An 18,386-nucleotide genomic window follows, 5' to 3' on the forward strand; every position below is an offset into this window, starting at 1 on the left:
CAGCTTTCGGTTCTTTCAGTTTACATAACTGTATGAGTGCAATCTGAAGCCACCTACACTGAGAGGTAAAACCACAAGGCAGGGCGCAGAGCAGAGAGACAAAGCGCAGGTATACGTCATTACTGCTTCTGGCTTTGGTTGTGCCTTGAAAGGTCAGCGGCAACAAGGTCAAAGTTGAATGGTTTGAATTTGTATCAGAACACCTTGTTGTGCATTATTCCTAATTTTTGGTAAGCGCAGGAGGAGATGCACATACTGCATTTGGGTCAGGTTTAATGACGAAGACATCTCCCTGTAAGAAAACAAAAAGATTCCATTTTACAGGTAAGCCATTTAAAATGTACTTCATGAATTTAATAGGATGTGCGGGTTTGCATTGCCCAATAACATTCACTTTAACCATTGAGTGCATGGTTTATTAAGACCATAAACAATGTAAATTACGGGAATAAAAGAGAAATTGCAACAACGCCCAACCAAAGGGAAAATCTGTTTACAAGATGTGTAATCAGATGACTCTCAAACCCACCACTGATATCACAGTGCAATAAATGTTAGATTTTTTTACATTTCTACATCCTTGTCATTTCATGAAAGAAACTCTTACAAAAGCCATGTTCATCCTTGTGGCTTGAAGTGTCCAGCGGGAACCCTACAATACAGAAAAACAATGACTGTTAATAGCTGCATCTCATGTCACTTTGGTTTTTAAGATTATATTTCCGTGCTTTTCCACCTTTAATGGACAGGACATCTATGTGAGAATGGGGGGAGAGAGGGGAAGACATACAGGAAATCGTCACAGGTCGGACTTGAACCTTGGCCCCCTGCATCGAGGCATAAACCTCTATGCATATGTGCGCCTGCTCTACCAAACGAGCCAACCCGGCCACGCATGTCACTTATTTGATCGCTCCTTGACTCCTCGGTCCTCAGCTGAACCGGAAGTTGTTCTTTCCTTCCTCGGTGAAGGCCGTCTCAGAGGAACGAGTATCCAGGAGGGACCATTGAGGAGCTATAGGGAAGGATACACAAGAGCAGCCTTCCCGAAGCCATGTAGCTGAAGGAGTTTCTTACTACCCCCAAACAGCTGATGTATTCATGTGACGCATCAGAGGAAAGGACGTCTCATCCCTCTAAAAACACATTTGCTTGTTTCCTCGCTCCTCCGATGAATTCCTTGCGCCTCTCCCATGCTTCCTCCCAGGGGTGACTAAGGCCCGAGGAAGAGAGGCAAGTGGAGGAGTCAGGGAGGCAATTCAAGCAACATGAGAAGCACCTTATGCCAATATAGGTTAAGTCATCAGCTTCTCTCTAAGCTTAGCCTAATGTGTCTAGCAGGGTGGGTTTGTTTGTTTTCTTGGAGAGAATAATAAGGAAGAACTAGTTAATATTTGACACGCCTTTGGGAGAAGTGGGTTTTCTTTTATTCCTGAGTGTTATTTTGATGGAGAATGAGTTTAGGAGGAATAAAGCTCAGGAATATTGAATGTGGCTTTGAGGTTTTCCATAATCAGATGGTTGTGTTGAGTGTTGGCCAGAGGAGAAATAACAGATAATTATGGGATTTTATACATTAAATGCTTCGACACAAGGCCTTAACCTTGTGCTGACTGAGAAGACAGGTAACAGTATGTACAATCAACAAGAATTGAACATGTTACTTGATTTTAACACTAACACTCTTAACACTAATATTTAATTTACATTTGCAGGTATGTAGTCATAAACCATTGCCAACCCTAGAGCCTCTTGACTTTTTCAGTGCACTAAACATGAGTAGATAGTGTATGGATTTTGGAGTTGGGTCAAAGGTGTTGTGTCTTCACATACCTGCTGATCAAACAGAGCCCAGAACATTGGCAGCGGGATGTAGAGCACCAAAACACGCAGCACCATCTTAATCTCCTCGATCAGACGCTTCTGTTAACAGCCAAACACACAGACTGGTGGCTTCATTGCATCAATAATACATCCAATGTTCTTTGAGTGCCAATCCCCAGAAAAGACTAAAGAGTGATTTGTAGGAGTCCTTCCGTTACCGAGTAATTCTCCTCAGCCCAGTCCAACCAGTGTTTCCTCTGAGGGTCATACTTCCATCTCCCCCAGCGGTTTTGATGGCAAACTGCAAACCAAAAGACAACAGAAATGAAAACGGAAAAAGGGGACAATATGTGAAAGTCACTCGTTTATGACAAGACACAATGTTTCTTGGACAGTACAAATAGAACTGCAAATAAATAGATTTGCATTTTAATACATCATCTCAGGGGGACTGGGAAATGACTCACCCCAATGCAATTGCAGACTTCCAACAGGATGTTTCCCTGGGAGGATTCCTCTTGTACAGCACGCTGCCAGCAGTGAAAACAACTGCACGAGATGGATGAAGAGTTAGCATGAACTCAGAGGTGTGAAGAAAACAATTTATGTTGGCGACGGCTCAGCTGTTGTGCTGGGAACAGTTGCACCGCTTGGAAAAGTGCCAACATGCTCATATCAGCTATATATTTATTTCCTAACCAACATAACAGCAGAATCTGACAAAGTGCTTTACCATTTATATTATGCTTTGTCCTCCTACAATGGATTTTCAAATGCATAAGAGAAATCAAATCTATCATATTGTAAACAAGCTTAGAGCCCTGAAAACACTGAGGCCCGTACTTTAGTTTCACTCTCAAAGGGCCCCTCCAGTAATAAAAGCCCAACTTGTTGTCACAGGTCAGCCAAGCATGAATCCCAAAAGGTTTAGTGGGGATTCAGAGGCAAAGACAACTGACTGTCAGGTTGCATAAGGAGGTGCCTTGATCAAGAGGAAGGCCAGCCTGTCAAAAGCTTAACTTTATACAAACATACTTTTAGCATGCAGATAGGAACCATAACGTTAGCTCAAATTCTTAAATGTGACAGTTAATTTGGACTCTGATTTTAGAATTAGGGCATTGTGTTGCAGCCTGGTGTTTTCATGTACATCCTGGAGGCATACAAAGTGCATTTATGTTTTGTTTTATGGCTTTTCCAAGCAGTTCTTTAGTATCTGTAGATTTCACATCCACACAGCTGCTACCACTGCTGCTGCTGCAGCTGCTTGCCTTCACACTTACTGTATGAAGGACAGTAATTAGTTCTTGACCATTGAGCAGCTCAAGCAGCTATAACCAGAGTTTAATTACGTTGAAACAAAACACTTATGGGGAAGTATCAGAGCTCCACTAATACTATATCGACTTTATGTTGACATTAGCCGATATTGGTTTATCACAGCTATATCCTTATCAATTCATATTTTGGCAGGTAAGTAAGTTAGGTACAAACATGTTTTATAGGCTGCTTGTTTTGACCCATTTTTTTACTTTCAAGTATCGATTGTTACTGGCCATATCGGTCAGGCTGTAGAGAAGAGGATGTTTTGCAGGCCCGGTCTGTACTTGCAATACTTAAGTAGACCACTACATGTAGATTGCACCTGCCTAGATGATGTTACAGCTGGATGGACACTCACCTAAAGCCACAATCATCAGAACTGCAGGAACCCCGAAGGCCAGAGCATAGCAGTCACTACCAAAACACTGCACATCCCCTGCAGGAGATAGTCCAATGATCATAGGGATGTCAGTCACACAGTCAACCTCATTGGGTGTATATAACATGCGTTGAACATAAAGAATGTGAACGCTCACCTCTCAGTATGGGTGTAATCACAGTCGACAAGAGGCTCCCAGCATTGATTGACATGTAGAAAATGGAGAAGAATTTCTGCCTCTCGCTGCCCTGGAGGTCATCAATGGAATAATTTGGTAACACTTTAAATGACTTATTTTCAAATATTGTATTCTGTGATCTTTAAGTCCTCATTAAGGTTATAAATTACTTTTCTAAACACTGATTATTATGTTAATTTAATGGATACCATGCAATTCTAGCTAGGGGTGGGAATCACCAGACGCCTCCCGATACAATATCACAATACTTATGCCACAATGCAATATTATTGCGATTTTAATATATTGCAATGCATTGCACTTTATAACCTTTTTTCCAACCTCAAATTTTTCCCAATTTCAAATGATGTCCCCAAAAGGAAACTCAACATCCGTTTCATCTAAAAAGAGACATATCTATGTTCATCTCACTTCAATTCTATTGCTGTAAAATGGGATTGTCAAGCAGACAAACTGACCACACAGGATAAAAGATCAATACTTGTGCCTGTGTATCGATACAGTATTGCCACTGCAAATATTGCGATACTATGCTGTATTAATTTTTTCCCCCACCAATAATTCTAGGACTGTACAATTTTGTGTAACCTATTCTTAACTTGTTTATTAATCTTTCTATTCTGACAATTTTAATTCAAAGCTGCATTTGTCTATTTTGGACCATGTGTCTGTTTTCATTTACAAATCCAGCATAGACTTAGAAACATTATTTTATATTTGAATTCATGTTTGTGTCCATCTGATGAATATAAGTTTAATATTCACATGTTCACTCTGGTTTGGTCTCAACAAACTCCTGAGAAAACTATCTGGCTCTTAAGCTGCCGATTGTTGAGGTAAATGAGGTAAAAGAGGCTGGAACGCAACACATAATGTGACTTTCGCATTAGGAACACTGAAACAACAAGTCTTTAATCCAACATTCATACCAAAAACGTTGAATAATGTAGTTTTGATCATCACAACTAGAAAAGGGTTTCCCACACATCTGTTTGGTATTATTTCCATTACCTTGTACTGAATATTTATGAGTGAACCAACTGTGGCACAACAGTTGAGCAGCTTTTGATACCATGACCTTTTTGTCTTTTATTGCAGAAGGCCTGAAGAAACCATCTGTAAAACTAACAAATCTATAGGCACTTAGGTGAATTGCAGGGAAGCTGTTGTATAGAGCAGGGGTCTTCAACGTTTTCCAGGCCAAGGACCCCCAAATTGATGGCGAGATGGAGCGGGGACCCCCTAATTATATATATTGTATAAAACTGTGTTATATCAAACTGGTCCTATAGTGCCATGTGTGCATTGATGACTGAAAGACATCTTCTGCCTCCATTTATCTGTTTACTACAGTGTGTTGAATTCATGTTAATGTGTATTTAAAGACATTTCAATTAGTGGAAAAAATTGCAGGGGGGGGGGGGGGGATATAAAAAAAAGTCTAATCAACCAAAACTTTCGCGACCCCCATGCAGTACCTCCGCGGACCCCCTAGGGGTCGCGGACCCCCTGTTGAAGACCCCTGGTATAGAGCGTAATACTTTGGTTGACAAAATTTTTTATCTTTGTGACCCAATAAAAATGGATGGTACTTTCTACTCACTCATTCTGGACACGTGGAATTTATTGATTCAGTTTACAGATAGTTTTTTCACTGTGTCCTTCAAAGACAATACAAACGTTAGTAGCTTTTGTGTCTTCAAACTAAAAAGAAAGTTCGATGACTTACATGCTCCTCGTCAAACTGATCTCCGCCAAATGCCGCCACGCAGGGTTTGATTCCTCCGGTGCCGAAGGCTATGAGTATTAGACCTACCATGGATAGAGCACTGCAACACAACGTACAAATGACCTGCTGTTGATGCTACTGGACGTTGACTATATACACTGTACGTATTGAGTAGTCAACCTAACAGAATAAGTAATGCACTGTGATAATCAATTGATTGTTAAATTAATTTATCAAGAAGGCTTTCTCTTATATGGGACACAGACAAATAATTAATCTAGTGCTTGAACAATTGTGATTCATTTGGCTAATCTATAATTTAATTTATCAAGTAAAAATACCAAACATTATTGGTCAAAGTTTCTTAAAAGTAAAACACTAGTTACATTAAAAGTGTATCATTGTAAAATGAACACTGGATGTTGGACTGTTGATTGAACAGAATAAGCAATTTAGGATGTCATCTGGACTTTGGTAGCTTTTTATTGACATCTTGTATGACTAATTGACTGATCTAATAATAATAAAAAATAAATAATCAACATCTGAATCAATTAATATAATTCTTGTAACTGCCTAACCTGAGCCTGGTTGTAGACCTCTGAATAATAAGGAACTCTAGGTATTCTGTCTAACAGCCCTGCCTGCTCAAAATGACTCCGCTCCAGATAACTTACATGTGCATGCTGCTGTTTCCCACAGTGGGAATGGCTCCAACCGACTTGACCACATGGCCGATCACGTAGACAATGGACAGGTAGATGATGGTCCTGTTGAAAGCAAACTGGGATTATAATCAGTTAAAGCTGCACTGTTATTACCATACAATATATGTGTGTGGTCAGTGTGATTAATCTCCATTTATAGGTTACACAATTTAGACAAATCTCACAGATTAAGGGACTGAAATACTGCATGACGTATTGCAAACATCATGCGCCACTGATGATGCAACCACAGATGTTCACTGTACATACACTACCATTCAAAAGTACAGTCAGACTGAATGAGGGGACTGCTCTATATTTTTTTCATGCTCTTTGATGCTTTTGTGTTCTATAAAGTCCTCTTTACAAATTTTTACGTTTTTTTTTTTTCCCCACATGGACAAAATGCTGTCCGATAATTCAGATTGATAATTAAAAGGGCAGAAAGAGAAAGATCCTTCTCAGCAACAGTTGAATAAGAAGACAAAATTAAGTCATTTTTTTAAAGAAACTGGAAGCTTTGTAATAAAATGTGTGCTGATTTAAACAGGAACTGGTTCCTGTTTCTGTGTCAAGTGCACAATAATGCAGCCTATAACAAGTTGACTTACACCCCGTCTATGACACCAACACTGTAAGTTGATCCAAAGAATCTGTTTATAGTAAGGTCTGTGGATTACCACTTTGGGGATTTGGGTTGAATTAATCCTTTGATGTATTTGGGGATGAAGGACACAGGGACTCACTTAAATTTTCCGAGCCATGAGTCAGCAATAAGAGCTCCCAGTATAGGTGTGAAGTAGCAGAGGCTGCTGAAGGCGTGGTAGACAGCGGTGGAGAGGTCCTTGTCCCAGCGAAGGTAGGTGAGGAAGTAGAGCGTGAGCACCGCTGTGAACAGACAAGCACAATGATACTCCAAACCTCACATATATGTCCAAATACCCATTACATGTCTTCAAGACCTGTACTACTCAAGTCTCCTTCAATGTGGTTCATTTCTGTGATCACAAACTCATTCTGTGAGCATTGTTCAAACCAATCGAATATGTATTTTATGCTAATAAGGTAGCCGTTTAGAGAGCTACCCAAGAGGAAATTAAAAGGTCCTGTATTGTAAAATGTGAGATTTTCATGTCTTTATTATAAAGCAGGTGCTACAGTATATAAATACTGCTCAAGTGTTGAAATGCCCACTCCAGAGAAATGCTCACTGCCTGTATTTAGAAACTGCCTTTAAACAAGCCAGCAGGACTTCCATACGGTTTGATGTCACAATTATATGGATAGAAAATGCCGCTACAGTTATTCCTTGCTGCAATGCTGTGAGACTCCAGATGCAGAAGATCCGGAAACGCTGATCAGAACAGACAAGGATTTTTCAGCGGGGGGGACTTAAAGAGACAGGTGCTAAAACGTAGTGTTTCAGACAGAGGGTAAATACGTGTATATTTCAACAGACAGTATGAGAAAAATAATCTGTTTTTTTAACATTAAAGCATGTGGCAGTAGCTCAGCCCATAGGGAGTTGGGTTGGGAACCAGAGGGTCGCTGGTTCAGGTCCCCTTTCGGACTAAAGTACAGAGTGTGGAATGGTAGCTGGTGAAGTGCCAGTTCACCTCCTTGGCAATGCCACAGTGCTCTTGTGCAAGGCACCAAACCCCCCTCAGCCACTCAAGGCGCTGGTCCAGCACTGGCAGCCCCCCCCCCCCCCCCCACACTCCGAGATCTCCATTAGTGTATAGGACTTGAGCACGTGTGTATTTCAGGCCTGTGTGTCGTGTATAATAAGAGTGTAAATTGGAATTTCCCCATAGGGGGTCAATAAAGAAAAAAAATTAAACCCAAAATATAAGTATGAACCTGGAAATTAGCACTGTATGGAATTTTTAAATGCTCTTACTGTAAATGTGTCTTTTATCGCTAAATAAGCCACTGAGACAAGTTGCATGTCCATGTTTATTATTAACCTTGTATGCCGTTTGTCCAACATGCCTTGAAGTAAACACAGCTCACATTGGTAACTCAGCAACCAGAAAAGCTGCTCCAGTCACACACACACAGTAACACACAGTCACACACACTAATTGTCCAACAAACTCCATTCAAGGTCCACTTACGTTTTTTTCCCATGAGCTTATTACATCTCATGATCACACACACACACACACACACCACACACACACACACACACACACACACACACACACACACACACACACACACACACCACACACACACCACACACACACACACACCACACACACACACACACACACACACACACACACACACACACTCAAACACACACAACGCTTTGGATAAAAGCTAGTACGTAGACCTTGAATTACACTTTTACAAACTACTGTCAATAATTACCTTACATGCTCAGATCAACTCAACTGACTGATGTTACGAGGACACGAGGACCGCCAGAACACACAAAGCTAATGGTGTTTTTTTGGTGGTCCAAAGCTACACCATTTAGTAAAACTCTGAACTGTGACAGCTATTAGGTCAAAATGAAGAGATCCCCTGCTGATTTTTAGATTTTATTTTATTAACAGATTTATAATTTAATTCATTTATCAAGCAACAATGTCAAACATCTTCTGGTTCCGGTTTCTCAGATGTGATGATGCCGTTTTGTTTTTTATTTCATTATAAATTAAATATCTTTGGGTTTTGACTGCTTTGCACACAAAACATTTCAAGACAACTTTGGGCTCTGGGAACACCTCTGGGCATTCATTCATTAATTTGACATTTTATAGACATGCTAATAAGACTAATAATTGCATTAATCATGAGTTGCTGCTCTACAATTTCTATTAGTTGAATGCCAAGTTCACTGAACCTGAGAAACACTTGACATAAAAAGGTCAATTACAGAAGCAGTTGTTCAGTCACATTGACAAACGTTTTCTATACTATTTCTATTTACCATTTCCCACACTATTAACCGTTTAACAAGCTAAGTATCATTACTAATTCAACTTTTGTCAAGGACTTTTCCCAATTAAAGCTATAATATGCAACATTTCCGCATTAAAATGTCTACATGTTACTAGACCTGTGTGGGTTTAGTTATGGCTTACCTCTTGGCGCGTGTGTGTGTGTGTGTGTATGCATGCATGTGTGTCATTTGGGTATATCTTGGCATGTGTATCTTGGCAGACTGAATAATTTTCAGAGATCCAAACAGTCATTTGGTCTTTTCTTTGTTCAGTCAGAAACTGTTTTACTCGCAACACTGGCAGAGAAAAAAATTAATAAATAATGTTGAGACCAAAGATATGCATACCAACCTTTCATGCCATAGTAGGAGAAGCGTTCGCAGAACTCGTTCACCACAATGAAGCAGATGCTGGCTGGGTAATTGGTCCCACATAGTTTCTATAAGAGGGAAAGGGTGTTTACTGAATAATGTTCAAACTTTACGTGAGAAGTATGAGATATTGTTTTATGCAAACCTAACAAATCCGTAATCAAATACACATCTCTTATCCAAATAAAAAACTTGTTTCAATTAATAGTTTACCATCTTTTAACAGGGTTTATCAATATTTTGTCATAGAATGGGAGTAATGTGGACAATGCATTCTTCCTGTTATTTAATCACTCATTAGTTACTCAAGTGAATCATTATGCGCTAATACAAGTTACACAATGGTAAGATTTCCGATGTGATCATGCTCAGCTGAACTGCTGAAAATGTGTAATATAATCTTATAAGCAGATCCACTGCTGGTTGTTTTAACTTTTATACTCACTCATTTGTCCATTCAAAAAAGGCGGAAATCAAAGCCCTTAAAGAAAAGCCTTCATTGAAAAGCCCTTTAACAAATTAAGTTAAATTTAAAACAATGGTCTTCCATCCATCCATTGTAATCTACTTATCATTGACTTTATCATTTATAAAACACTGTTACAGAACTCTATTACTCTATATACTATTCAACAGAATATATAACAGTTGTGATAATCTATTAATCGTTAATGAAATTTATCAAGCAATTGTTCCGTTTCAGGCACCCATATGTAGGGGTTTAAGCCCAGGGCTCGAATCCCACCTGCTGCAATTCTGCAAGACATCTGTCTCTCTCCACTTTCATATACTTTAAAATCTGTTTCCAGTTTCTCGAATGTGCGATTTGCTGCTTTCACCAGTTTTCAACCATATTTTTGACAAAGCAAACATCTAAAGACATCACCTTGGGTTCTGGGAAACTGATGGGCATTAAAACACTTGATCTTGACTAACTAGTCAATTCATCAATTAAGAAATAATTAACAAATTAAACAGTAATTAATATTGTTGAACCTGCCCTCATGTTACGGTTAACTTAGAGTTTTACACAATGTTTTAAAAGTTGGGAAAAAGAGAGCACTGGTCTTGGTATCAGCAGATACTGAGCTGAGGTATTGGGAGAGAAAAGGTTGGCTCAGTGTATTCCTAATTGTAATGGGTTATTTTTGCAATATTGCTTTGAATACTAAAATTTGAATATTTTCTTTCCCTCTAGTTGTATCTATCCATGCACACAGTAATTTGGTTGCTACAATGAAGATGTGCAGTCCTCACATAATTGCCATATAGCCTTACGTTTGTTTGTCTACAGCATCTTCAGAAAGTCCTCAGAAATATGAAAACATAACTTTAACAGTTCTGTGACATCTGAGTGAACTCCGTTTAATGAGGAGATCATGTGAAAGAGCTGTAGTTTTGTCAATCATTCACTGCCTCACTGTCAACGGTTGACACTGGGATGGTATCCACAGTAGAAGTTAGTTTCAGTGAACACTGATATCAAAGACAGACATCTCTAACCCAAGGTAACCCGATTTGTTCAGGGGTCCGTTTCAAAAAGCAGGTTTAGTTCTTACATCCCAGCAGATACATTTTGCAAACAGCAGTATTCTTTACAACACTGGTGATGCAGAACACATTAGTAAGGCCACTGTATAGCGCATTCAGAAGTGTGTAACTCTCTCTGAAGTGTTTTTTTTTTGTAGTGTTCCCTGGACTCAAGCCAGTAAGAGCCATTAAAAACATGTTCCACAGTATTGCAGGTGAATGATGTAAACCCTTTGAATTAACAGATTCTGAATTATAATGCAATTAATGATGGCACCGCAGCATCAGAATGGGATTAGTAGGCCTAGAACTTACCAATTATAGGTTTAATACCATCTCACCAGTAATATACTTACGATTAATACACTATTTGTCAGGTTCATAACACTTTACCTTACTGAATAATGACGGTCAAGCAAGAAAACGAGACTCAGAAGGCAAATGGGCAGTTAATTGACAGTTGCAAAAGGGAAGCTACCACGAGAGCAGCCTTTCCGCAGCGCAGCTCTAGTGGAAACTTCAACAATTTCTCTGCAGCTCTGTCCCTTTATTCAAACACACACAGAAGATTCACAGGTGTTGATGTAAGGAGGGGTCTATAATGCCTACGCCAGAGACCCTGGGCTGGCATGTACCTCGGATCTAAGGCTCTTGTTATCTTCTGTGATATGCAACAGCGGGACATTTATTGCCTTTTGTTTAGGCAGCAGCGACTGAAGAAACACAGACACGGCTTGAAAGAAACATGGTATTGTTAAATGTGCATATAATAATAAGCATGAAAGTTATAAGTGAAAGTCATAATATTTTAAGACACTACTGCAGAGAAATATGAAATAAAAGACTTATAAAAATGAATTTCTCTGTCACTATTGGAACTTACGCATTTACTTTTGCAGCTAATTTTCTCCCACACAAATTCTCTTTTGCAGCAGCCGCTGTGCTGCTTTAACAAACTATGTTCAAACTCGTAATTTGTGCACATGAGTATTTCCGCCGACTGATTCGTTTGTGGTTGTTACCATGGTGAATTGTAGTATCATGCTCCATTCGTGCTGCCTTTTAAAAGTGGTGGTGCAAGCGCTTAACTCTGAGTGAACCTACTCAGAGTTGATTGAACCAACTCAAATCAGCTGTTCTGGAACTGAAAATTCAGAGTTTCCCACCTCAGGGTAAATCAACTCAGAGATCAGAGACACAAGATACTAGAAGGAATAGCTTTAGACGAGGGGAGGGGCCCATAGAAAATGCCTTTTTACAGGGCTTGGACTTTTGTACTACACCCCTGCATAAAAGCACTGTAACATACACAGTAGCTGATATAATACGTTTCAACATGGTGTCAAAAGCATGTTTAGCTCTCTCTGGTGGAAATAGAATAAGTTTGCTTGTATTGAATTTGGTGACACGGCCCTTTAAACGATTTATCGCGATGTCTCAAAAAAGCCAATCAGTTGGCTTCAACTTTAGGTTAAGGAATTACTCCTGGGTTCTCTAAAAACATGAGTGAGGTAGTCCAGGTATGTAAACAAATGGTGAATAAGAACATACTTGTGCTTGTAGGCACCAACTGTCCGCACGGCCCCCAGCCTGTGTGCGCCTGTTGCATCATCTCACCACAGCAATCATTTATCATAGCGGTTCAGTCAGTGAGAGCAGAGCAAATCGCTCTGACTGTAACATGTCTGCAGTTTGACTTAAAAGACAAGAAAATAAAAGTTACTTCGTGTGCAGACATTGTGCACCCTCCGCATGTGCACACTGCTCTGACCCAGCTAACAATTTTTGGTTCCCAGAACGTTCTGGGAACGTTCGTTTTTGGTTGTGGGAACGTTCCCTGAAGGTTTGTTTTGGTTGTAGTTTGGTTGTCTGCTGGTTAATTGGAAGGTTTTCTTAACGTTCCGGGAACGTTCGTTTTTGGTTATCGCGAACGTTCTCGGAACGTTCTCCTAACGTTCTCTAAAAGTTACAACCTTTAGAGAACGTTAGGCGAACGTTCCGAAAACGTTGCAACCTTTAGCGAACGTTAGGGGAACGTTCCCTTAGCGTTGCAACCCTCAGCGAACGTTACGGAACGGTCTCTTAACGTTAGGGGAACGTTCGCTGTAACCAAAAACGAACGTTCCCAGAACGTTAAGAAAACCTTCCAATAAACCAGCAGACAACCAAACTACAACCAAAACAAACCTTCAGGGAACGTTCCCAGAACGTTAAGAAAAGCTTATTCCCCTAACCTTTAAACAACACCCATACTCTATGTGTGTATGTATGTACTGTAAATACACACGTACATACATACAAAAGTTATATTAGTAGGAAGGAATGAACAGGCAAACTTGATGGCATTTCAAAACTTTAATATTCAAACAACTGAAAAAGAAACAACAAAGATAAGGATGTAGTGTAAATGTAGTGCAAGATGCATAAAGATGGGTTTGTAAAGTGTGTGCAAAATAAGTCACTAAAACAATATTAATAAAAAAGTTAAAAAGGGGCTCCATGGCTCAGTCCTTCTCAGCTGGCCTATAAAGAAATAAACAAAAGTTAGACATGTAATACTAAGAATGAACACATTAACACATTTTTTTTGATGAACTTTCTTATGAACATAATGCAGAAGAACTTAAATTTACCGTGTGTGTGGGGCAAACTTCAGAACTTGCCCAATCAAATCCTCCGCTTCTGCAGCAGTCAGCGCAGGGAAGTTTTTCTGGCAGGCCGCTAGAGTAGAAGTCAAAATGAAGCAAAGTTATAGGTCAAATTAAAACCTCTTGTCAGCCAAGCTAAGCATAATACTAATGTGAAGAATAAAATAAAACCTGCCTGTTATAACCCTGCATACAGCCAGGTCCTGGAAGGCTTTCTTTGTCTTTCTTCCCCGCAGGCTGTACTGTATCAGCAGCATGCGGCGGACGGCATCACCTCCAGTACAACCACCGAAGGTTGACCGGAAAAATTGCTGTAAAACATATAGTAACAGATTATGCATACAGTGTAGAGCTTGTACAATCTCATTTTGTAAGAGAAGTCAGTTCAGTTAAGATATTAGATTTTATGCAATTATATAGTGTTTGTCTTAGGGCAGAACTATGGCCACTTAATTTCCATATTGTTCCTCCTCTCCATACACACATACATACATCCATACATACATACAAACACGTGAGCAACCTGAGTCTTACCTCTCATTTTGATCTCCATGTCTGAGCCACCTCCCTCTGTGTGAGTTCTTCTGTTTAAAACAACAAAAATGTGTTACTCTAGTGATCCTTGCCATTAAATTGTACTTCTTTGCAAATACAAAAATCAAAGCAACTGTACCTTCAACTGTGTCCCAAGATGAAGTGGCAGTCCGTGGTAGGGTCACTAAAGACTCATCCTGCTCTGGGCAACCAGCTGGTTTCCTGCATGGCGTTGATACATATAAAAATAAATTATATGATTTTTTTATAAGATGAAGTTGATAGGTTGCCTGCACATGCCATTACAAAATATGAACCTATTCTTTTATATCAGACAAAATATATATTAAAACAACTTACATGCAGGTGGTGGAGGAAGTGTTATCTGCTGAGCTGAAAAAAGACAGGAAGAGACAAACATTAGAACAATCCCATGATATGCACCATGTTGACTGTCATTGGTTCCATGTTAAGAAATATGACTGTTTTATATAAATGCATACATAAATTTTAACTTCCAGACAGGGCTTCCAGACGCACGCTCCGTCCTGGACAGTTTATCTGGTCGTGCAACAGATTCATCTGTAATACAGAGACCATATAGCGTGTACCCATTGCAAAATCTGTGATTTGAAATATGTGAAAAAATGTAGTCTATAATAAAGGTCTTACCATCGCTTGAAGAATCTGTCATGAACCTCCTTGGGCGTCGGCGCTGCCTTTTTTGGACACTTGCTTCATCTTCTGTCTGGATGCTGGTGTCCCTCAGCCGCCGACACCGGTCCACAGCTTTGGCGTAGGAATCTATGTTAAGAGAACATTTGTGATCCAGTAGTGCAAAAAAAGAAGAAAGAAAAGCAGTTCCATACAGAGAAATTATTTATTTACATATAGTATAGCAGCAATAGGTTACCTGTACACAGCCATATTTTTTAACTGGATATTTGGCCCAGCTGCTGTTGGGCAAATGGCACGCTGTGATTTGGAGCAGAGCGAGGTGACATGGAGCTCCTGTAGAGCATGAGCAGATAATCCATCTTCTCCTCAAATGTCTCCATCCGGATTCATCTGAAATAACAGATCATACAATTTGTACTGATTGCAAAAATATTTAAAATGTATACAGTCAGTGTAAACATTGAACGTGACAAGATTTCTGCATTGTACCCCAGATACTTTGTAATGGGGAGACACAGCATCCACAGAAATGCATAGTGTAAAGCCAGTACTGCAGCTGTGTAGCAACACATTACGTCCCTTGCTGTAGCCTTCACTCAGCTTGACGATAACTGGCTAAAGTGCGTTGCAAGATGGCTGCCTATCTACCTGGACTAAGGATTTTGATTATTTTGGCTTTATTTATGTACTGTACTACACTAATTAAAAAAAGACCGAAAACGGATATCTTATTTGTAACATAAACAAAAGCATTTTAACATGATTACACAAAACTTACAATGCAACAAAGCAGAAACGTCGTGCACAGCAGCAAACAAAGGGAAAGATTTAAGCAATCCATTTAAAGCCCAACTCTGGCCTCGCCCTTTTGAATGGGAGTGCTACTACGGGCCCTTCTATGATAGCATCAAAATCAACATTTTTAAAACACTAAGAAGGCTCGACACAACATGAAACTTTACTCCAAGTCTCACCTGGGGCTCAACACATAAACTCAGCATTGAGAACATGGTTTGTGCACAATAGTTTACTAAACAGAAAAGACTTGGAGCAGCTCACTGCATGACTAGCATAGCACAATGGCGGACGACGTTGAAAACTAACTAAAGTTAGTTGTTTACTTCAGCCAAACTTTTATTTTTGGTCAACCTAACAAGAACCGGAATATAACAAACCCATACGAGGGAAGAGTTTAATGTTAAACCACAACCCTCCCATTACAACACAACAACAACATCATTAAACTGCAAAGTATTTCGCTTACCTCTCCGTGAGCTGAGCCGCGTGGTCCGTCCTGTGGCTTTCTCTTCTTCTAACGGGGGAATCGGTCTGCTCAGAGCAGCGGCCCCCTACTGGTGTGGGGTTGTAACGGTTAGGTTTTCAAACTGAATAAAGAAGTGAATTATCTTAGTTGTGAAAATCGTCCCATTGATAGATTCCTCTTTTAGTTGTTTCACGAAGACAGTTAAAAAACCGAAGTCAAGCACAAAAGTACTATTTTAAGCTAAATTGATATCAGCCTTAAAATAAATGTTATGCTTTCTTAAATTTTATAAGTCAAATCATTTTTGAGTGAATAAATCAAGTGACAAACCATGCTACTTCTAACTCCGAACAACCAAAAACAACCAAACGGGAACGTTGTGTGAAGGTACGGCGCAACCGCAGGGGAACGTTACCGTTGGTTGGTTCTCTTAACGTTTAGAGAACGTTATAACCAGGAGGGAACGTTCCCTAAACGTTAGCTTTTGGTTTGGTTCGAACGAACCTTTAGAGAACCAAAAACTAACGTTCCCTAACGTTCCCTAAACGTTCTGTGTTAGTGGGGGATCCAGGAGGACTCGCAATCGCTTCAACAATTTTTGACGGTGGATTTAAATGAGTTTTAATAAACTTGTTAAACATGGTGAATGACTCAGTTTATGCTGCTAAAAACAACCATCGCTTATGCTTACCTTGGTCATTTTGTTTTCTTTGCTGGTGAGATTTTGGATGTTTACTGGCGCATCGGGAGCTCCTGACTGGTCTCCAAGTCCGTCCCACTCTGCTCTCTGAGGCTACGGCTGTAAAACCTCGATCATGTGGAAGCTACCCTCTTGAAGCCGAATTAAAGTTAATATTCCACCACAAAACTTGGACTTGGACTAGGCCACCGCAGACTTCAGCTCTAGTAAGAAAAATAAAGGCTCAGACAGAAATTTATATTTCTAGATTTAAAAGTCAAATTAACTTAGGCTAGGACCGTTTGTGAAGCAGGAGATCAGTTAGCTGTAGTAAAAGGGCTGATCAGCACCCGTCTCACCTACAGTAGGGTTGGTGTAAAGCTCAGCCGCAGACCTGACTGTGGGATGCAAGTGCTGGCCAAGCTGTGGCTTTTCTTCGGATGAATGACGCGTGTTAGTGTGTGTGGGTGTGTGGGTGTGTTGGGCTGTGGGTGTGTGTGTGTGTGTGTATGTGTTGGTGTGTCACCCAATTACACTGAAAATAGTTCCCTTTTTGTCATCATCACATGTGTTTGACTTGTAACTTGTAGGCGCTCTTTGTACGTGGCATATACCCAACATTTTTTACAAATTGAGTTATTGATGACTTTACAATTATATGATCAACAAATACATTATTAACTGTATTGAACAACTAGGTAAATTCCCAAGCTACCCATCAGGTAAACCCATAGCTCAACTTTACCAGCTTCAACAGTCAAGTGATGAACCAATAATTATAATCCAGTATCACATTATTCTGAAATGGGCCATTCTGTAACAACAGTTAACTATTGAATCAAATTAATTTGGAGGGGAATTTAGTGCATTTAGTGTTGGCCTGAAGGTTAGAGAAGGGAGCTTGTGACGGGGTGGTCCTTGGTTCAATAATGGCTGACAGGATAAAAACTGTATAAGGACATGAAAGATCCTTTCCCCCACCCCCCCACATTACCACCACTGAGGTGCCCTTGAGGAAGGCCCTTGACTTGACAGATCAGACTGTTAGCTGGGCAGCTTCCAGGGGTCCATTTCAGAATGCAGCTTTTAATGAAAAATTAGTTTGTTCAAATCTGGGTTTTCTGTTTCAGAAAAGGGAGGTTAATCAAACCTTAAAGGGGGAGGTCGCCCACCCATCAGGAGTTCTGTGGATTACCCATATCCGTTACTTTTAGCGCAATGTGAAAGTGACACCAGCAGACAGCATTGTCCCCATTTATGAAGGAATTTAACATAACCTATAGGCCTATAACGCGTGTGGGTTGTAGACCTATAAGTTATGTTAAAAACACCTGCAATTTTGCCACACATGCTGTTTAGTTTAGGACCCAAACCAAGCAAACAAGAGAAAGTTAATAGAAACTCGATAAGACATTTTCATAAAATATGTAGCTTAACATTAAAATGTCTAAACTTCCAATTAAAGTATATTTGCCAGGGCGTCTGGGTAGCTCAACTGGTAGAGTGCCCATGTACAGAGTACCAGTCCTTGATGCAGCAGGCGCAGGTTCAATTCTGACCAGTGGCA

The 18,386-nt window shown here is 39.9% G+C and overlaps 1 protein-coding gene and 1 long non-coding RNA gene across 2 annotated transcripts; both read right to left on the reverse strand.

Moving 5' to 3' along the window:
- Nucleotides 1-256: 256 nt before the first annotated feature.
- LOC116676012 (solute carrier family 15 member 2-like) lies at nt 257-17,264 on the reverse strand (the record flags this gene model as incomplete). The annotated part of the gene is given in 13 exon segments (XM_032507427.1): nt 257-292; nt 608-652; nt 1,834-1,923; nt 2,043-2,125; nt 2,288-2,329; nt 2,332-2,373; nt 3,506-3,583; nt 3,684-3,774; nt 5,455-5,554; nt 6,132-6,224; nt 6,908-7,049; nt 9,467-9,554; nt 16,832-17,264. Coding segments are annotated over 13 exon segments (939 nt in total), but the record flags the coding sequence as incomplete, so codon positions are not given.
- Nucleotides 14,910-16,561, reverse strand: LOC116676014 (uncharacterized). The gene is made up of 3 exons (XR_004328581.1): nt 16,141-16,561; nt 15,112-15,266; nt 14,910-15,002 (listed from the first exon to the last, which is right to left on the reverse strand). It is a non-coding gene; the product is annotated as an uncharacterized LOC116676014 (long non-coding RNA).
- Nucleotides 17,265-18,386: the final 1,122 nt, after the last annotated feature.

The sequence above is a fragment of the Etheostoma spectabile genome, unplaced genomic scaffold, assembly GCF_008692095.1.
Source record: "Etheostoma spectabile isolate EspeVRDwgs_2016 unplaced genomic scaffold, UIUC_Espe_1.0 scaffold00002591, whole genome shotgun sequence".
Taxonomy (NCBI): domain Eukaryota; kingdom Metazoa; phylum Chordata; class Actinopteri; order Perciformes; family Percidae; genus Etheostoma; species Etheostoma spectabile.